At 40.2% G+C, this 21,799-nt stretch overlaps 1 protein-coding gene across 3 annotated transcripts in view; it reads left to right on the top strand.

Annotated features, from left to right (window-relative positions):
* The window catches only part of Pspc1 (paraspeckle component 1), a 102,878-nt gene that overhangs the window by 14,770 nt on the left and 66,309 nt on the right, over positions 1–21,799 (top strand). For all 3 annotated transcript variants that reach the window (XR_016537170.1, XM_090342435.1, XM_090342436.1), the window contains 2 exons: positions 2,272–2,468; positions 13,515–13,599. Coding sequence is in view for 2 of the 3 variants with exons in the window: in XM_090342435.1 (XP_090198561.1) it covers positions 2,272–2,468; positions 13,515–13,599 (282 nt within the window). In the remaining variant the exon portion in view is untranslated. The remainder of the gene's footprint in view (positions 1–2,271; positions 2,469–13,514; positions 13,600–21,799) is intronic.

The following is a 21,799-nucleotide window of genomic DNA, read 5'->3' as shown; positions in this document are numbered from 1 at the left end:
TGTCTGTTTTCATAACTATAGCAGGGCTTAGTAGGGGAAGATTCAGAAATCATTGAAATGTAGATCCTATGAGTAAAATTCTACAGTTTATATTCTTCGGGTATATTGGAAGTTAAAATAACACTTTGGGTGGATGGGGTCTGATAATAGTTAAATAAAACTGGCATAGAGGAAAGAAGTCTTTTTGGAGATTAAAAAAATAGTTTGACCAGGGTACTGTGGCTAATGCCTAATCCTAGATACTCAGTAGGCTGAGATCTGAAGATGGCGGTTTGAAGCCAGCTCAGGTAGGAAAGTCCATCAGACTCTTATCTTCAGTTAACTACCATCAAACCATAAGAAAAATGGAGGTGTCACTGTGGTTCAACGTGGTAGAGTGCTATCTTTTGTTGTTGTTGTTTGCCAGTCCTGGGGCTGGAATTCAGGGACTGAGCACTGTCCTTGGGCTTTCTCTAGGCAAGTGTTCTGCCATTTGAGCCACAGCACCACTTCTGGCTTTTTCTCTGTATGTGGCAGTGAGGAATGGAACCTGAGTCTTTGTGTATGCTAAGCAGGCACTTTACTACTAGGCCACATTTCTGACCCTAGGATGCTGTCCTTGACTGAAAAGCTCCATGACAGTATAAAAGTTTATTTCAAAATGTTTTGTCTTTATTCCCTCCTCCCCCCCCCCCCCAAAAAAAAAATTGTTGATCCTTTGGCTTGAATTCAGGACCTGGGTTCTCTCTGAACTGCTTTAGTTTATTGCTAGCTCTCTACCACTTTAACCATAGCTCTGCTTCTGGCTTTTTGGTAGCTAAGTAAGATATGAGTCTCATGGACTTTCCTGTGAGGACTGATTTTGAACCATGATACTCACATTTCAACCTTCTGCACAGTTAGGATGAGAGGTATGGTGCACTGGCACTATATTACAAGTGGTGTGTTTGCCTTTTATCTGTCCTGGGGCTTAACCTCAGTTTGGGTACTGTCCCTGAGCTTTTTGACTCTACACTGGAGCCACAGTTCTACTTCTGGCTTTTAGATGTACTTAATTGGAGATAAAGAGTTTCACAGACTTTCCTATCCAGACCAGCTTCAAACTTTGATTCTCCAATATCAGTCTGCTGAGTAGCTTGGATTACAGGCATTAGCCACTGTTACCCTGCTTTGGTGGTATTCAGGCTTAAACTATTGGTCTTGTTTTCTACCATTTGAAGCAAGATGATTTTGCTGCAGTAACAAAAAACAAACAAAAACAAAATAAAATGAAAAAAGCACCATTTCTTTTGGTGATGCTGTGGTATCGCACATGATCCATACTCTTTTTTTTTTTCCCACCTTTTTTTGGGGGGGGGTGGCGGGGCAGTCCTGGGACTTGAACTTAAGGTGAGGCCTAGGCTCTGTCCCTAAGCTGCTTTTGCTGAAGACTAACACTCTTATCACTTGAGCCACAGTGTCAGCTGCCAGCTTTTTCTGTTTATATGGTACTGAGGAAAGGAACCAAGGGCTTCATGCCTACTAAGCAATTACTCTATCACTTATCCACATTTCCAACCTGTACTTCTGGCTTTTTGGTGACTAATGGAGATAAGAATCTTACCAATTTTCCTGCCCAGACTATTCTGGAATTTTTAGATCTCAGCTTCTTGAGTAGCTAGGATTACAGGTATGAGTAATTGGCACTGGCTTTATATTTTTTATTGCTTAAAAAAAAGTCCAATTTTTAAGTCAGTTGACATAGACATTTGATCCTGTGGTTTTGTTGCTGCTGTTCTGTTTTTGGTCAGTTATGGGGCTTGAACTCTTGAAGATTGTGTGTTGTCTCTGAGCTATTGTACTCAAGGCTAGTGTTCTGCCAGTTTGCACCACAACTCTACTTCCAGCTTTTGATTGGTTAATTGGAGAAAAGAGTCTCATGGGGATTTTTATCTGCCCAGATTCGGTTTGAACTGCAATCCTTAGGTCTCAAGCCTCCTAAGTAGCTAGGATTACAGGTGTGAGCCACCAATGCCCAGCTTGATCTGTGTTTTTTAACCCCCACTATGTATATTAAATGAAATTCAAAAGGCTTTATCCATGGTAAGGGCAAGGCAGTTTGTAACATTTACATGTGTAGTTTTAAATTCTGGTCCTGTTGCTCACTAGATAGGCATTCCTTTCTTAAACAGTGTCTCAGACTCATGCTAGTTGAATATGTGTATTACCATGAGATAATCTAAAGTACCTGTTAGGCAGAATGCCTTGAACATAATAGCATATATTTTTTTTTTCTTTTAAATGAAATTTTAGGGAAAGAGAACAACCACCACGGTTTGCACAACCTGGGACATTTGAATTTGAATATGCATCTCGATGGAAAGCTCTTGATGAAATGGAAAAACAGCAGCGTGAGCAGGTTGACAGAAACATCAGAGAAGCCAAAGAGAAACTGGAAGCAGAAATGGAAGCAGCTAGGCATGAACATCAATTAATGCTAATGAGGCAAGGTAAAAATGAATTTGTTTATTTTTTTGTTGGTTGTGGGGCTTGAACTCCAGGCCTGAATACTGTCCTTGAGTTGTTCTGCACTGTACCACTTTGAGCCACAGTACCACTTCAGGTTTTCTGGTTTAATGGGAAATAAGAGTTTCACAGACTTGCCTATGTCAGGTAGCTTGAGCCACGAGCTTCCCGAGTAGCTAGGATTATAGGTATGAGCAACTAGCGCCTAGCAAAACAACAAACTTCTCATTGAAAATGCAAGAGATTAGAAGTGTTTCACATTTCTGAGTCTGGGTTTCAGTTTTTTTTTCAGTTAAATATGCTCATCCTATAAAAATGAGTTTTACCTGCATTGATAGTAATACAGCAGAGACAGTTGTCTGATACTTTTTGTATGTGTGTCAGTATTTGGGCTTGAACTCAAAACTTCTCACTTTAAAAAATATTTATTTATTTTTTGCCAATCCTGTGGCTCGTACTCAGGGCCTGAGCACAGTCCTTGGGCTTTCTCAAGACTAGCGATCTGCCACTTGAGCCACAGCACCATTTCCAGCTTTTTTCTGTGTATGTGGTCCTGAGGAATTGAACCCGGGTCCTCATGCATGCTAGGCAAACACTCTCCGGCTTGGCCAAATTCCCGGTCCTAAACGTCTCTTCTTTTGCTGAGCTTTGTCAGTTAGAGCTGCCCTTCTACCATTTCAGCTACACTTTTTTTTTGCCAGTTATTTGGAGATGAGTGTCACAGATTTATCTTCCCGGTCTGGCTTTGAATCACACTCCTCACATATTAGGATAACCTTAACCGTGTTAAAGTTATTAATCTTTTCTAATAGCAAATATATGATTTGTCTGGCAAAATGAGAAGCACAGTAAGTGATTCTTGGGAGGCAGATAGGACATAAAACCATAAATTAAGATTTTAGACTGTAGAGGGGCCCGGAGTTTGGCCTAGTGGTAGAGTGCTTGCCTAGCATGCATGAAGACCCGAGCTTGATTCCTCGGTACCACATACATAGAAAAAAAGCTGGAAATGGTGCTGAGGCTCAAGTGGTAGAGCTCTAGCCTTGAGAAAGTCCAAGGATAGTGCTCTGGTCCTGAGTTCAAGCCCAGGACTGGCAAAAAACAAGAAAAAAACCCAACATTTTAGACTGTACAGAGAAGTATAAGTGCTGGCTACTTAAATTTACCTACTAGACAGCAGCATACTAGGTGGGGCTAGAGATTGCTTTGCATAGCATGCACACACAAGTCCTTAAGTCCAATTCTGAGTACTTTGAGGTTAAAAAATATGGTACCTAATGAATAATCTGATAGAGAGGAAAAGAGTTTATGTGTGCATATGGATATGGAGTTTCAGAAAGAGTAAAAAAATTTTTTTTCTGCCAGTCCTGTGGCTTGAACTCAGGGCTTATGCACTGTCCTTGGGGTTTTTCAAGGCTAGTGCTTTACCACTTGAGCCATAGCACCACTTCTGGTTCGAACCCAGAGCTTGGTGCATAGTAGACAAGCACTCTACCACTAGGCCATACTCCAGGTCCATAAATTTTGTTTTTCTTTGTGCACGTGTGCGTGCGTGCATGCACACATGCCAATACCGTGGCTTAAACTTTTGGCCTGGGTGCTATTTCTCTCAGGGCTGGTATTCTCCCTCTTGAGCCAGAGCTGCACTTTTAGCATTTTTGTTGGTTAATTGGAGATAAAAGTCTCAGGTCATTCCTGCCCCTTTTGGCTTCAGATTATGATTCTTAGCTAAGATTAAAGGCATCAGGTAAGCACCCAGCTTCAGACTTTTTTTTCCTTTTTTCTTTACTTTTTTATTGTCAGGGTAATGTATAGAGGGGTTACAGTTACATTCTCCAGGTAGTAAGTGCATTACTTTTCACACATTGATACCCCTTCTCATGTTTTTGTCCCCATATCCCTCCTCCTACCCCTCCCATTCATCTTGTTTTCCCCCTTCCCTTTCCTCTTTCAAATAAACATATATACAGTATACCAGGTAACAAAGTCAGATACAGTAACAATATGAGATTAACCAAAGGGCAAAAAAAAGAAAAATAGAGAAATAACAGTATATTAAGAACAACAATCACACAAGATAAAGCTCTTGTTTCAATATCCTAGAGATCCTATATGACCTTATGTACCTAGGTTTTGAGCTCTTGTAATCCTCTGCTAGGAGTCCTATATTTGTACAAATGAGGGAAACCATTGAGCCTATATTCCTTTGGGTCTGGCTCACATAACTTAAAGGATTTTTTTCCAAATCTTTCCATTTCCTTATGAATAGGACAATGTGTTCTTTTTGATTATCAGCATAGAATTCCATTGTGTATACCACATCTTCTTGATCACATTATCTACTGAGGGGCAATTGGGTTGGTTCTATATCTTTTCTATGATAAGTAGTGCTGCAGTGAACATTTTTGTTCTAATGGCTTTAGTATGTCCTTGTTTTCTGGACATTTGTGTAAATGGCAAGGAGTGGGATTGCTGGGTCACAGGGGAGCTCTATATTTAGTCTTTTGAGGAATCATCATACTGCTTTCCAGAGTGGTTGAACAAGTTTACACTCTCACCAACAGTGTAGTAGGGATTCCTCCTGACCACATCCCCACCCAGCTTCTGCTATTAGATTTCTTTTTTTTTTTTTTCCAGTCCTGGGCTTCGGCTCAGGGCCTGAGCACTGTCCTTGGACTTTCTCAAGGCTAGAGCGCTACCACTTGAGCCTCAGCACCACGTCCAGCTTTTTTCTATTCGAGGAATCGAATCCGGGTCTTCATGCATGCTAGGCAAGCACTTTAACCACTAGGCCAAACTCCCGGCCATCTGCTATTAGATTTCTTGATCTAACTGGAGTGAGGTAGAATCTCAAAGTTGTTTTGATTTGCATTTCTTTTATGGCCAGAGATGTTTAGGATTTCTTCATGTGTCAATAGGCCATTCTTTCTTCCTCTTCAGAGAAGTCTCTTAAGTCTTTAGCCCATCTTTTAATGGATGGTTGTTTCTTTAAAGATTAGTTTTGGAGAGATTCAACTTTTTTAGCTATGGATATATTTTAGATATGAGGCCTTTGTCAGTTGTTTGGCTGGTGAAGATCTTCTCCCACACTGTGGGATATTTAACTTGGTAGCTATGTCCTTTGCCATACAGTTTAATGCAGTACCGGTTATCCAAATTTAATTTGTTGTGTTTCTGGGTCTTTATTAAGAAAGTAGTTTCTCCTCCTCCTCCTCCTTCTCCTCTCCCCACCCCCCTTCTCCTCTTCCTTTTTTTGCCAGTACTGGGCTTGAGCTCAGGGCCTGAGCACTGTCCCTGGATTTTTCTCAAAGCTAGAGCTCTACCACTTGAGCCACAGCACCACTTCCGCTTTTTTCTATGTTTATGGTACCGCGGAATCGAACCCAGATCTTCATCCATGCTAGGCAAGCACTCTACCACTAGGCCCAACTCCCAGCCCCATTATATTATTCTTGTAGATTATTTTGTTTGGAATGCATTTATACTCATAACTAAAGTAATAGAAGTATATTTACATACTTCAAGTGATAATTTCCCACTAAGAACATGAAAATAGCTATGTTTGCTTCATCCTCTTCCTTTTCCCTTTCCTCTCTTTTCTTTTTAAATTTCCAGTGTGAGCCTGGGAGTTTGGCTTAGTGGTAGAGTGCTTGCCTAGCATGCACAAAGATCCAGGTTTGATTCCTCAGTACCACCTATGTAGAAAAAAAAAGCTGTAAATGGTGCTGTGGCTCAAATGGTAGCGCTTTAGCCTTGAGAAAGCCCAAGGATGGTGTCCAGGCTCTGAGTTCAAGGCCCAGGACTGGGTGTGAAAAAAAATTCCAGGCTGAGACTGAGACTCCTGCAGTCTGTGCTTGATATTTTTGCTTGCTTAGTACTGTACTGATGGAGCCATTCCTCTAGCCTTCCCTCTCTCCTCTTCGCTTGTATGTGTTTGTCATGGCACTTGAACTAAGGTCCTGGGTTGTCTCAGCTCTTCAACTCAAGGCTACCCCTTGAGACACAGTGCCACTTCTACTTCCACTTTGGACCCAGTTCCACTTCTGGCATTTGAGTAGTTAATGGGAGATAGAGTCTCATTGTGAGTTTTCTGATCAGGTGGATCCAAACCATGATCCTCAGATCTCAGCCTCCTGAGTAGCAAGGATTACAGGTGTGAGCCACCGCTGAGCCACCCAGCGTACGAGCAGTATTTCTTGAGCTATTGGATGTGCTAAAATACTATTATTCAAGTACTTTAAAGTTGGAAGGTTAAAATAACTTCATTTTTTTCCTCCTCAAGTGATGAATAGTTGTCTTAGCTTCCTGGTTTAATATTTTTTCAGTGGTGTCTAAAGTAAACCTCAATTTGAATTGTACTTCATTTATTACTTCTTCCTGCCTATCTTTGTAATTTATATCTTTTCTTTGTTTTGGTTGGTCATGGTGCTTGAACTTTGGGCCTGGCTGTTGTCCCTGAGCTTTTCAGCTCAAGGCTATCACCTTACCCCTTGAGCCACACCATCACTTCCAGTTTTCTAGTGATTAATTTGGAGATGAGCCTCACAGATTTAAGTGTCCAGGCTGCCTTTGAACCTCGATCCTCTGATCTCAGCCTCCTGAGTAGCTAAGATTTCAGGGGTGGAGCTACCTTGCTTGTTAATCATACTATCTAGAAATTTCCTTGAGGCCAGATAATCTCTTTCAGTTTTTGTTTCAGATTTTACAGATTAGAATTGGTAGTTCAAAAGGTATGCATTCTATTTTCATGAAATGCCAGGCATTAAAAAGGAAATTTCTCATGGTAGGAGATCTTCTGTTTTATCTGGACCAATTCTTGCTAACTTTTTTTTTTTTTTTTTTTTTTTGCCAATCTGGGACTTGAAGTCAAGACCTGGTTATGGTCCCTGAGCTTCTTTTATTCAAGGCTAGCATTCTACCACTTGAGCCACAATGCTACTCCAGCTTTTTCTGTCTGTGTGGTACTGAGGAATTGAATCCAGTGCTTCATGCATGTTAGGCAAACACTCTATCAGTAATCCATATTCTCAGTTCTGGACTAGTTCTTAAATCTGCTTTACTAATATCAGCCATGGAGAACCTTCTTGGGCTTTGTGTTGCTTGCGTTGCTTGCTTGCTTGTTTGTTTATTATGACAATTTTGTAATTTTCCTTTTTGTTTTCTTTCTTCTCTCTCTCTCTCTCTTTTTTTTTTGTCAGTCTTGGGGCTTGAATTCTGGCCCTGGGTGTTGTTCTTGAGCTTAAAAGCTCAAGGGTACTGTCTTTACTACATTGAGCCACAGCACTACTACTTGTTTTCTGGTTGTTAATTGTAGATAAGAGTGTCACAGTCTTTTGTGCCTGGGCTGTCTTGGAACCATGATCCTCAGCTAGGATTACTGGGTGGCTTTTGTTGATATTGTCCTTGTTAGTCCCAGTGCTTGAACTAGGGCCTGTGTACTGTCTTTGAGGGTTTATTTATTTACTTATTTTTGCTCAAGGCTAGTGCTCTACCACCTTGAGCCACAGTACCAATTCTTGTTGCTGATTTCATTTGTGTACATTCCTTTTCCCTTTTGCTTTTTTATGTTTATGATACACTGAAGTTTGTTAATCTAAGCATTTTAGGTATTATTTGACTGAGTAACAAGTAGGTCTTCACATCTGTGGTTGCTTTTGAATCTTCCTCCTCCTTTTCTTTTGCCAGTCCTGAGGCAAGAACTCAGGGCCAGAGCACTGTCCTTGAGTTTTTTCCTCAAAGCTAACTCTCTACCACTTGAACCACAGCACCATTGCTGGTTTTTCTATGTATGAGGTACCTAGGAATTGAACCCAGGCAAGCACTCTACCACTAGGCCCAACTCTCGGACCCTGAATTATTTTCTTAATTTCCAACATTAATTTTCCAAGCTCATGATTGTCCTTCTAAATATTGAGTAATTGTTTACCTTCTATTTTGATTGTTGAGCCATTGAGCTAATTGTAGTATTGTGCCCAGAAACTTGAAGCCCCCCCCCTTGATAGCCAGAGACCAAAGATCATTGTAAATTGCAATGAGTCGTTTATTGACGAGCTCGAGCACGGGTCTCTGCGCACTGATAGTTGAGTGCAGATCAGAGGCCCTGAGCACAAGATTACAATACTTTTTATACATTTTTTGGTAGGGGGAAGGTTCCAGCAACCAATCAATAACACCACGCAGGAGATTTTATACTATATTCCATTAAATGGTTGGTGCAACACAAAGCAGGAAATGGGTCGTGACTAATCATTGGTCAGTCTAGCTCGCTGTCATTTTAGGAGGATGGTTTTAGGCCAGATATGAGTCTAGGGGAATCTCCATGGTGATGGGCTTGTGATTGGTTGACATCTGCCCTAGTTTGCTGGCCCTCACAAGTCTGACCTTGCAGGTACCAGATGGCTACTATCTCTAGCTCCGGGCTTGGAATGTGTATACTCCTTACTACAGTGTAGCTCAGTCTGGGAACCAAGGACAAATGGGTGGTTGTAGATTAGCCACAACGAGAGCACTTGAATTTCTCAGGGTATTAGCAAGCAGATACACAGAAGCAGAAAGGCAAGTTAAAGAAATACAATTACAAAAAAAGTTCATATAGAAAAATACAATATAAGAATACAAATGATGGTTAACATAGGTTTATAAAAATATATGTGTAAATATTTTCTACACTCCTCAGTCCTAATATTTAATACTAGAGGTGAAGCCAGACACGATGGCTCATGTCTGTAATCCTAGCTACTCAGGAGGCTGAGATTTGAGGATCAAGGTTCAAAGCCAGCCTGGGCACAAAAAGACTTGACAGTCTTATCTTCAATTAACTTCTAGAAAATGGGAAGTGGGACTTGGCTCCTAGGTAGTTCCGTAGCCTTGAGCTGCAGAGCTCAGGGATAGAACCCAGGCTGAGTTCAAGCCCCATGACCCCCCCTCCCAAAAAAGAAAATTGTAGGTGAGAAAATATAAGAGATTATAGCAGCTTTGTCTATTTTTTTCCCACATTTTCCTCTTCTGTTTTATTGTTTATATTTTCCCAAGAATTGAATGAAAGGCCTTGAGTATACTTGATTTAGCCATACCTCTCTGCTGAGCCGAACCTCAACCCTAATTCCATTTTCTCAAATGACAAATTGAAAAGTATAAAATCCATTTGTGGCTAGGAGTTTTGCCTAGTGGTAGAGTGTTTGTCTAGCATGTATGCAGACCGGGGTTTCCATTCTTGGTACCACATACATAGAAAAAGCCGGAAGTGGTGATGTGGCTCAACTGTAGAGCTCCAGCCTTGAGAAAGCCCAAGGGCAGTGCTCAGGCCCTGAGCTCAAGCCTGGGACTGGTTAAAAAAAATCATTTATTACAAGAAAAAAACCCCAATTTATGTTCTTTATATAAGATCCTTTTTTATGGAAAAATAAATATATTTTTATGTTATGGTAAATGGTAGATAGCTTTCCTACAGAACAAATCATGGATAAAACTGTTACAGGATGTGTTGTATTAACTTTTTTGGATTTTTAAAAAAATAATAGAACAAGTCTGATACTTCAGTTCATTGAAATATTTTGAGCATACAACTAAATTATAAATTTCTAGTAAGTTCACTAGGTTTCTCCAGCTAAAATGATGATTGTATGTTTCTTAGTGTTGATGCACAATGAAAACTTTTAGTCACCGTTTTTTCTTTTTCTTTTTGTTTGGTTGGCCATGGGGTTTGATCTCTGTACTTGAGCTCATCAACTCAAGGGTAGCACTTTACCCCTCGAGCCACAGCGCCACTTCCAGTTTTCTCGTGGTTAATTGGCAATAAGAGTCTTAAGGACCTCCATGCCCAAACTGGCTTTGAACTATGATCCTCAGATTTCAGCCGTCTGAAAGGCTATGATTATAGGCATGCGCCATCAGGCCCATCTTACCTAGTTACCTTTAAACATAAGAATACTTGGTCCATATTCCTGAAGGTTTTGATTTGATAGGTTTTAGAATAAAAGGATTTTAAGTAATTCTAATGAGTAGTTATTTGCTAACTAATAAATCTATAATTTTCACTGTGCACTGGTGGCTCATACTTGTAATCTGACTCAGGAGGCTTAGATTTGAGGATTGTTGTTCATTCTCTGTGGCTGGTTTCCTGCCCACCAGTATACATACATACATACATACATACATACATACATACATACATACATACATACATACATGGCTGGTTTCCTGCCCACCAGTATACATACATACATACATACACACACATACACACATATGTACGATCATGTATATATAATTTTAATGTTTAAGTCCTATTGAGTGATGTTCTGTGCTTGACCTCAGGGCTGAGTACTGTTTGTGGACCTTTCTGTTCTACCACTTTAGTCACAGTGGCTTTTTCTGAATAGTTTAATGGAGATAAGTCTCACAGACTTTGCTTTTCAGGCTTTGAACTGTGTTCCTCAGATCTCAGCCTCTCCTGAGTAGCTAGACTTGAAAAGTGCATGAGACTTTTACTTTTTCCTTTTTTTCTTCTGATGCAGAACTCAGGCTGAGTGCTGTTCCTTAGCTCTTCTGCTCAAGGCTAGTGCTCTGCCACTTTGAGCCACAGTGTCACTTCTGGTTTTCTGGTGTTTAATTGGCAATCGGAGCCTCATGGGGACTTTTCTGTTCATGTTTGCTTTGAATTGTGATCCTTAGATCTCAGTCTCCTGAGTAGCTAGGATTACAGGTGTGAGCCATTGGTACCTGGTTATAAATTTAATTTTATGTTACTTTGGAACCCCAGTTCTTGTTAGTGTTAGGAATTAATAATAGTAAATTCTGGGGTATGGTACAAGACTTTGTCCCAAAAAGAGCAAGCCAAAAAAAATGAAAGTGGCTATTTATTTATTTATTTATTTATTTTGCCAGTCCTGGGCTTGAGCTCAGGGCCTGAGCACTGTCCTTGGACTTTCTCAAGGCTAGAGCTCTACCACTTGAGCCTCAGCACCACTTCCGGCTTTTTTCTATGTATGTGGTACCGAGGAATCGAACCCGGGTATTCATGCATGCTAGGCATGCACTTTAACCACTAGGCCAAACTCCCAGCCCCGAAAGTGGCTTTTTAAAATACCACTGTCTAACCTTTTTATTGCTGTTTGTTTTTTCTTTCAAGAGTTTCTCCTCATTGCCCTTTCAAAAACATTTAGTTTAAAAGTGATTTTAGGCTTGTTATATTAGGAAGGGCTTAGGATTTTTTTTGGTCAGTGATGGGGCTTGAACACTGGGCCTGGGTACTGTTCCTGAGTTCTTCAGGTCAAGTCTACAACCCTACCCCTGGGCCTGGGTGTTGTCCCTAGGCTCTTTTGCTCAAGGCTACCGCCTTACCCCAGGAGCCACAGCCCCCTTCCTGTTTTCTAGAGATTAATTGGAGTTAAGAGTCTCACTTTCTTTAGTGCCCTGGATGGCTTTGAATCTTGATCCTCAGATCTCAGCCTCCTGAGTAGCTAGGATTACAGGTGTGAACCACCACACGGCTCTTAAGGATTTTTTTTCCCCTTTTTTTCTTTTTTGCCAGTCATGGGGCCTGAACTCAGTGACCAGGCACTTTTCTTGAGTTTTCTCAAGGCTAGCACTCTTGTCACTTGAGCCACAGCATCACTTCCCGAGTTTTCAGTGTATGGTAGCAAAGAATCAAACTTAGGGCTTCATGTATGGTAGGTGAGTAATTCTACCACTAGGCCACACTCCTGGCCCAGACTTAGGGATTTTATGCGGTGAAACTATGTATATATATTATTGCAGGGCTTGAACTCAGGGTTTTTCTCAATGCTAACACTCTACCACTTGAGTCATAACACCACTTCTGGCCTTTTCTGTTTATGTAATATAAGGAATTGAACCCAGGCCTTTGTGCATGTTAGGTTAGCACTCTACCACTAAGCCTTGCTCTTGGCCCACTAGTCTTAATGATCTGCTGATTGATTGTACTGATTTGATCTGGTTCTTTCTTAAGTATGATTTGTTAGTGTCACTTAAGGTAACATTTTCATCTTCGAGTTTGCTGCTAAAAATCATGTGATCTTCAAATTGTAAATTTATGTCTTAGTACAGCTACCATTCTACTTTTTGTGTATGCTAGGCATTTGCTTTTCTTCTCTAAGGGGATAGATAGATATGCCAATAGCATATATTTGCTTCTAATTCAATGTCTTCCATGGTCTATTCTAACATTAGGATTGCAGGCATGTGCCTAGCCAAACTACAAGTGTTCTTCTTTTTTCTTACTGTGTGTTTGTTTTTGTGTGGACAAGGAACAAACTCAACAACATAGCAAGCAAGTGCTTTGTCACTGAGCTATGTCCCTAGCATTTGTGCCATGCCTTATGTTTAAACAATTAGTATCCATTTAATTTCTAACATAAAGAAAAATTCTGTTAGTTTCTTGAAGAAACAAGCTAGAAAATACAGTGTTTGGATTATGTATCTTTTAATATTAAAAGATTTATGGAACTGGGTGCCAGTGGCTCACACCTGTAATCCTAGCTACTTAGAAGGCTGAGATCTGAGGATCGCAGTTCAAAGCCAGCAAGGCATGAAAGTCTGTGTGACTCTCATCTCCAATTAACTAGCAGAAAACTGGAAGTGGGGCTTAAAGTGGTAGAGTGCTAGACTTGAGGTGAAGAGCTCAAGGACAGTGCACAGGCCCAGAGTTCAAGCCCCACGACTGATACCCCCCTCCCCCCCAAAAGAAAGGTTTATAGAAAATATGTTAATATTGGGCAGGAGTTTGGCCTAGTGGTAGAATTGCTTGCTTACCATACATGAAGGCCCGGGTTCAATTCCTTAGTACCACATACATAGAAAAAGCTGGAAGAGGTGCTGTGGCTCAAGTGGTAGAGTACTTGCTTTGAGGAAAGCCCAAGGACAGTGCTCAGGCCCTGAGTTCATGCCCCAGGACTGGAGAAAAAGAAAAAAAGAAAATGCATTATTGTAAGTTACTAGGTATATCGTCAGTAATAGGGACTCTGATATAACAAAGGTAAAAATATTAATATATAGTTAATATTTTATAGATCTAATGAGACGTCAAGAAGAACTCAGACGTTTGGAAGAACTCAGAAATCAAGAGTTGCAAAAACGGAAGCAAATACAGCTCAGGTAAAACATATCTAGAAGATTGTACCACTATTTAACATAATCTTTTGTTACTCTTTGGATTTTTTTTTTAAGCTGGTATAGGCCATTTTGATTGTATATAGTTTGGGATTAAATAATAATTTTAATATAAGAATATTCAATGACAACCACTTTTCTAGAGATGTTTATATTTGAGTTGACATTAGTTTTTATTTCCACATGTATAATTACTATGCCTTTATGCAGATTTTATAATTGCTTAAAAATATCTGTTAGTGGACTCGGTTGGTTCAAAGGGCTTAAAATCACAGTATTTAGGGACCGAGAGTTTGGCCTAGTGGTTAAAGTGCTTGCCTAGCATGCATGAAGACCCGGGTTCGATTCCTCGGTACCACATACATAGAAAAAAGCCGGAAGTGGTGCTGAGGCTCAAGTGGTAGAGCTCTAGCCTTGAGAAAGTCCAAGGACAGTGCTCAGGCCCTGAGCTCAAGCCCAGGACTGGCAAAAAAAAAAAAAAAAAAAAAAAAAAAAATCACAGTATTTAATAGATTAGCCTGATATGTAAGTTATATGTACAAATAATACATTGACAGTTTTCCTATGCCTTCAGTAGTTCAGTTTGAAATAGGGGATACACATTACTCTCAATGCCAAAGTTATAATAAGAAAATGTTCTGAACAATGACAAGAGAGAGGAAGTAAACTTAGAAATTTTGGTTTTGAAAATACTATAAAGTACTTATGGTCCAAGTGACTCATACCTTGTAATCTTAGCTACTCATGAGGATGAGATCAGAGTACCAAGGTTTGAAGCCAGCTTGATGGACAAATCTGAGAGGCTCTTAATCTCTCAGCACTAAAGAGCTGGAAGTGAAAGTGTTTAAGTGGTAGAATACCACCCTTCCGTGATAGGAAAAAACATAATTAAGAGTATAAGGCCTGATAACTGGCACAAAATAAATACATAAATACAGAAAAAAGGAACAAAAGGAAAGAAAAAGAAAGGAATAGAGAGAAAGAAAGAAGGCTGAGATCTGTTGATTTTGATTCAGAGCCAGCCCAGATATGAAAGTCCATGAAAAACCCTTATGTGTACATAATCACCAAAAAAAGTTGAAAAGGGAATTGTGTCTTAAAGGGTAGAATGCCAGCCTTTAGTGAAAAAACCCCAGGACAGCACCCAGGCCTTGAGTTGAAACCACCTAGTACTGGCCAAAAAAAGTGCTGTGTGAAGAAGCTACTTAAGTAGGGAGAGGTGAGTGACTATAATCCTGCCACCCAAAGTGAAAAACCATGAGTAAAGTTTCCTACGGTCAGCAGATACATAATATTCAGGGTTTCCTTTTTCTTTTTTTCTGGCCAGTCCTGGAGGTTGAACTCAGGACCTGGGCACTGTTTCTGAACTTTTTTTGCTCAATGCTAGCACTATAGCACTTGAGCCACAATGCTGCATCTGGCCTTTTCTGTTTATATGGGACTGAGGAATGGAACCCAGGGCTTCATGCATGCTAGGCAAGCACTCTACCACTGAGCCACATTTCCAGGCCTTTTATTTTTTAATTGGTTGATATATATATATTAATTTAATTTTTTGGGGGGGGGGTCCTGTGGCTTTGAACTCAGGGCCTGAGTACTGTCCTTGGGCTTTCTCAAGGCTAGAGCTCTACTACTTGAGCCTCAGCAACATTTCCAGCTTTTTTCTATGTATGTGGTACTGAGGAATTGAACTCGGGTCGTGCAAGCTAAGCAAACACTCTACCAGTAGGCCAAACTTCCTGCTCTGTTCAGTACATTTTTATGTATTTTTTCCAAGTTCATACCTAAGCAAAGCAATTCATGTGTAGTTTCTATATTGGAATTGATTTTACTTCACTCAAGTTTCAAATTTCAGTGCTTAGAAAGGCATAGAAAATGTATTTTCAAATCTCCTTCCAGAATTTCTGACCCCCAAAATCCTAGTGGTTGGTCTGGAATTGTCTGGACATTCTGATATATCCTCTAGTTTTAGAACTAGAGGTCTGGTGCATCTGAAGTCTGGAACTATATCTGTTACCTCCTAGGACCCTTCACCTTTTGGTTGCTTGTATTTGTAGTCATTATTAATCAAGTCTCTTCTGCTTTTACAAATAGAAGGAATCCTTTCTTCCCCATAGTAAAACACTTTTTTGAAATCCACCTTTCTTTTCTTATACCTCTGCTTAGCAGCTAAACTTTCCAAACAGATTCTCTTGGAATCTTTTCTCACATGTCCAGATAATTAAAATCAAATAGAGTGTGAGAGGATATTAAATGAGCCTGTTATTTATAAATGAATATCATAATTATCCTGGTAGGTGATGGGACAAAAATGAAAGACATAAAAAATATTTTTGAAAAGCAATATTTTTACTGGTAACTCCCAAGAATAAAGACAAGAACAACCATACATACTTTCTGTAATTTAGCTATACATATGAATTAGCATGTATCATTCCCCTATGTCTGCACGTGCGTGTGTAACCCTGATTTTTATGGATTGAACTTAGGCCAGATCTTTTTTTTTTAAATTTTTTTAAATTTAAACTTTATTATCAGGGTGATATATAGAGGGGTTACAGTTACATTCGTAAGGTATTGAATACCTTACTTTTTTTTTTTTTTGCCAGTCCTGGGCTTGGGCTCAGAGCTTGAGCACTGTCCTTGGACTTTCTCAAGGCCAGCACTCTACCACTTGAGCCTCAGCACCACTTCCAGCTTTTTGCTATGTATGTGGGGGTACCGAGGAATCGAACCTGGGTCTTCGTGCATGCTAGGCAAGCACTCTACCACGAGGCCAAACTCCTGGCCCCTGGCCAGACCTTCTTTCTCATTTTTTTCTTACCTGCTTATAGCTACCTTTGTATGATTTTCCTAATCAGCAATTTGTTTGCCTTGGCTGACTTCAGATCAGGAACTTCAGATCTCAGCCTCCTGTGTAGCTAGGTGTGAGCCAATGGTGTCCTGCTTCTGAAACTGTGTGTGTGCTAGTCAGGCTTGAATGTTAGGGCCTTGAACTCTTGCTTGGCTTTTCTGAGCAAGGCTGGTGTTCCTTTACTTGCTCTGGTTTTAGATTTCTGCCAGTTAATTTGAGATAAAATTCTGGAGGATTTATCTGCAGAGGATTTGTCTGTTGGGGCTAGCTCCAAATTTCAATTCTGAGCTCTCAACTTCCTAAGGAGCCATCAGCATTCAGTTTCTATTTTTTTGTTGTTGTTAGCTTTTTTTTTTTTTCCTTTTTTTTGCCAGTCATTGTCCTTGGACACTTTTTGCTCAAGGCTAGCACTTTGCCACTTGAGCAACAGCACCACTTTTGGCTTTTTCTGTGTATGTGGTACACTGAGGAATTGAATACAGGTTTTCTTATGCATGCTAAGCGAGCATTGTACCACTAGGCTATGCCACTGGATCCCCCCATCAGCTTTAAAATAATAATAATATATATGTATATATGTATATTAGCCGGGCATGGTAGCTCATGCCTGTAATCCTAGCTACTCAGGAGGCTGAGATCTGAGGATTGAGGTTCAAAGCCAGCCCAGGAACTAAAGACTGGGAGATTCCTATCTCCAATTAACCATTAGAAAATGGGAAGTGGTGCTGTGGCCCAAGGGGTAGGGCAATAGCCTTGAGTTGAAGAGCTGAGGGACCTTGCCCAGGCCCAGAGTCCAAGCCCCACAATCTATCTCCCCCCCCCAAAAAAAGAGTATGTATATTTTTGTTGTTGTAAATGTAATGTGCAGAGGGTTTACGGTTACACAGGTAATGGGTACATTTCTTTTTGGACAGTGTATCCCTTTCCCTCACTTTCTCCTAATTTTTCTCTTTATTCCCACCCACAAATTGTATAGTTAATTTTCAACATAGTGTCTAGTAAATATCACAACTGCATTTGTTCACCCTTTGTCCCTCCCTTTTCATATCCTTCCTTTAACCCTCTTAAAAGACTCTTTAGAGAGACAAAAAGAAAACAGAAACAACAAAAACCCCTCCCCCACCCCCCTATTTTTTAAACTACCCCTGGGGCTTGAACTCAGGTCTTCGGTACTATCCCTCAGCTACTTTTTTTTTCCTCCCTTACTGCTACTACTCTACCACTGGAGCCAGAACCCCTCTTCAGCTCCCCTCTTCAGCTTTTTCTATTTATGTGGTACTGAGTAGTCCCCCCCTTTTTTTGGGTGGATCATGGGGCTTCAACTTTGGGCCTGGGCTTTGTCACTGAGCTATTCAATTCAGTTCAAGGCTACCACTTCTCCCTTGAGCTCTTAAGCTCAAGGCTATTGCCCTACCCCTTGAGCCACAGCCCTACTTGCTGTTTTCTAGTGATTAATTGGAGATAAGAGTCTCACATACTTAGTGCCTGGGCTGGCTTTGAACAGCGATCCACAGATCTCAGCCTCCTGGCTAGCTAGAGGTACAGGTGTAAGCCACCTCACCTGGCTAAGGTACTGAGTAATCAGACCCAGATCTTCATGCATGTTAGGCAAATAATTCTTCCACTAAGCCACATTCCCATTCCCTTGTATGGTTTTCTAATACTGGAAAATAGATGCAGCTGGGCACTGGTGGCCCATATTTGTAATCCTACTTACTCAGGAGGCTAAGAAGCCAGCATGGGCTGGAAGGTATGTGCTGTGGCTGAAAGTGGTAGAGTGCTTGACTTGAGCAAAAAAGTTCAGTGTCAACATCCAGGCCCTGAGTTCAAGCCTCATGACCAGAACTCCCCTTCCCCCCAAATGCAGAAAACAGGGATGTGTTAGTTAATATATTTACATATATTTCCTAATATTATCCACCAAGAGGCCTGAAAAAGCAATGCTGTTCCTATATAACACTGTTGCCCCCATCTTTGTTTCTAAGTACCAGTCAGTAATAAAAGAAAGCACGTTTTAGAAAAGGTGGTTATTTTTATTTAAATACCTAAGACTTTTATTTAGATAAAAAGATACCAATTATCTGGAGAAAAGGAACCTAAGAGCTCTAAATCTAAAGCTGGTAAAATCTTAAAAAAAAATTCACAGTAATTATTTAGAGTATAAGACAAACCATTTACAATTAAGAACACAAGAAATGATCTGATGAGAAAAGATTGATTTGTATTTGAAACCAATTTGGGTATAAATTCTCATCAGTTATATTGAAATAAAAATACAGAAATAAATTTGAGAAAAATTGAAGCACTAAGAAAATTTCAGACTACATGTTAAGTAACTGTAGGCTAATAGGGCTATTATTAAATTTTTCACAGTAGCTTTAACCATTTGAAATAAAAGTGTTAACTTTCACTGATATTGATTAGCTTTTAAGAAATGATTCTTACTGTGGGGCATTTTTCACAAATGACGCATATTATGAGATTCCGTGGCTCTCCACTCCTCCTTCCTGAAAGATAAATTGTGTTTTGTCTGTGTGAGTGAATCTTGTTCATAGGATAATGATTATGTTTAATAGTGAAGGTTCCCAAGTATATTTGAACTGATGAGTGTGTGTGTGTGTGTGTGTGTGTGTGTGTGTGTGTGTAACATCAAATAGAGGATGTTAGAATGGGATATTAATATATAATCTTAAAAAATACAGATGTTACTATGATAAAAATGATATAAGAGGGAAGAGTAGTTTATTATAGGATTAAAAAATGCTTGGTGAGGGCTGGGAGTTTGGCCTAGTGGTAGAGTGCTTGCCTGGCATGCATGAAGACCTTGGTTCAATTCCTTGGTCCCACATACATAGAAAAAAAGCGGGAAGTGGTGCTGAGGCTCAAGTGCTAGAGTTCTAGCATTGACAAAGTCCAAAGACAGTGCTCAGGCCCTGAGCTCAAGCCCAGGACTGACCCCCCCCAAAAAAGAAATTGCTTGGTGAAACTGAGACATGCTAACAAGAGAATAAAGAAGTGCTTCAAAAAGGGTGTAATTGGGCTGGGAGTATGGCCTAGTGGTAGAGTGCTTGCCTACCATGCACGAAGATCCGGGTTTAATTCCTTTTCATCATATACATAGAAAAAGTAGTAAGTAGTGCTGTGGCTCAAGTGGCAGAGTGCTAGTCTTGAGCAAAAAGTGTTCAAGGACAGTGCCCAGGCCCTGAGTTCAAGCCCAGGACTGGCAAAAAAAAAAATAAATAAATAAATAAAAGGTATAATTGTGGCTTAAAACAATAAAACTACTTTGAAGCAAGTCTGAAGTTCCAAATGCTTCAATGCTTCAAGAGCCAACAGAACAGAACTAATGGCCAGAGGTGAAAGGATTTATGGAACAATTTCAAAAACAAAATAACCCCTCTCTGTACCTATTAACTTTTGTTTTTTGGTCAATTGTGGGTCTGAGCTTTTTTGCTCAAGCATAGTATACTACCACTTTGAGTCACAGCTCTACTTCCAGTTTTCTGGTGGAGATAAGAGTCTCACGGACTTTCCCACCTAGACTGGCTTCCAATTGTGATCCTTAGATCTCAGCCTGAGTAGGTAGGATTACAGGCATGAGCCACCAGTGTCTAGTCCATTTGTTGCTTGTTTTAGATATTTTATTGTCATTAAGACGATGTACAGGAGGGTTACCATTAAGTTAGATGAGTACTTTTTTTTTTTTTCTTCCAGATCTAGGGTCTGAGCACTGTCTTGGGGATACTCGAACCACAGCACCAGTTCTAGCTTTTCTATGTAGGTGGTACCAAGGAATTGAACCTGGCTCTTCATGCATGCTAGGCAGGCACTCTACCACTAGGCCAAACTCCTGGTCCAGTACATTTCTTTTTTTTAAGACAGTGTCATCTCTTTCTTTGCTTTCCTCTAGTTTCTCTCTTCTGCCCCTGCCCCCAAATTACATAGTTCATTTTCCACATAGAGTATACTGAACAGCATGATTGCATTTGTTTATCTTTCTATCCTTTTATGGCGCCTCTTCCTCCCCCTAAACCCAAAAGCAAAACCACCACCACCACCACCACCACCACCACCACCAAACCCCATGTTGCTGGGCACTGGTGGCTCACACCTGTAGTCCTAGCAATTCAGGAGGCTGAAATCTGAGGATCGAGGTTCAAAGTTCAAAGTCAGCCCAGGCACAAAAGTCCGTGAGACTCTTTTCTCCAATTAACCACCAGAAAATTAGAAGTGGCACTGTGGTTCAAGTGGTAGAATGCTAGCCTTCAGCTGAAGAGCTCAGGGACAGTGCCTCAGGGACAGAGCTCAAGCCCCACGACTCATAAATAAATAAATAAATGGCCCACATTTCCATTTCCTGGAATTCGTTTAGATAAATAGTATTTTGAATGCTCAGAGTTAAACTTTTGGGTTCCTTTCCTAAGACTGTCCTTTAGTCTGGCTGCCTATGTGTGTATGTCTAAAGTTCTGTATCATGTCCAGTTATATTTTAGATCTAGTTGGGTTTAGTTAAATTTTATAAAGACGACATGGACTGTTTGTTTCTGTGAGCTTGGCTTACCTCACTTAGCATGATTTGTTCTAGGTCCATCCATTTTCCTGCAAATGATATAACATTATTTCTAATGGATTAATAAAATTTCATAATGTATGTGTATATCACATTTTCTTGACCACCATATTTGTTGAGGGCTTCTGGGCTGTTTCTATAACTTGGCTACTGTTTGCTTGCTTGCTTGTTTGTTTTTTGGGTTGTGGGGCTTGAACCCAGTGCCTGGATGCTGTCTCTGTAATTTTTCACTGAACTCTTCAGCTCAGCAATCTGTACATCTACATTTATTGCCGCACTAATTACAATAGCCAAGTTACAGCTGGGCGCCAGTTACTTGCTTGTAATCCTAGCTCTTGGGAGGTTGAGATCTGAGGATTGTAGTTTGATGCCAGCCTGTGCATGCACATCTATATTTGTAGTGATGTTTTGGGTAGAGTAGTATAGCTGGATGGTATGGAAGTTCTATGTTTGGCTTTTTGAGGGACCTTCAATATTAGCATTCTCTCACATTCCCATCAGCATTTGTTGTTCTTATTCTTGATGTTGGCCAATCTAATGGGTGAAATGGAACCTCCAAGGTGTTTTCAAAGTTGTTTTTGATTTGGATTTCCTTTTATAGCCAGGCATTTTGAGTATTTCTGTTTACCATTTGTATTACTTTGAAAGAGTTTCTCATAAGTCCCTTAGCTCATTTATTGATTGGTTTTAGGTTTGAGGGGTTTTAATTTTTTGAGCTCCAAATATACTTTGGATATTAGACCTTTGTTGGATATATGGCT

The sequence above is a fragment of the Megascapheus bottae genome, chromosome 11, assembly GCF_031878675.1.
Source record: "Megascapheus bottae isolate mThoBot1 chromosome 11, mThoBot2.hap1, whole genome shotgun sequence".
Taxonomy (NCBI): Eukaryota; Metazoa; Chordata; class Mammalia; order Rodentia; family Geomyidae; genus Megascapheus; species Megascapheus bottae.
This window is presented reverse-complemented; position numbering and strand designations above follow the sequence as displayed.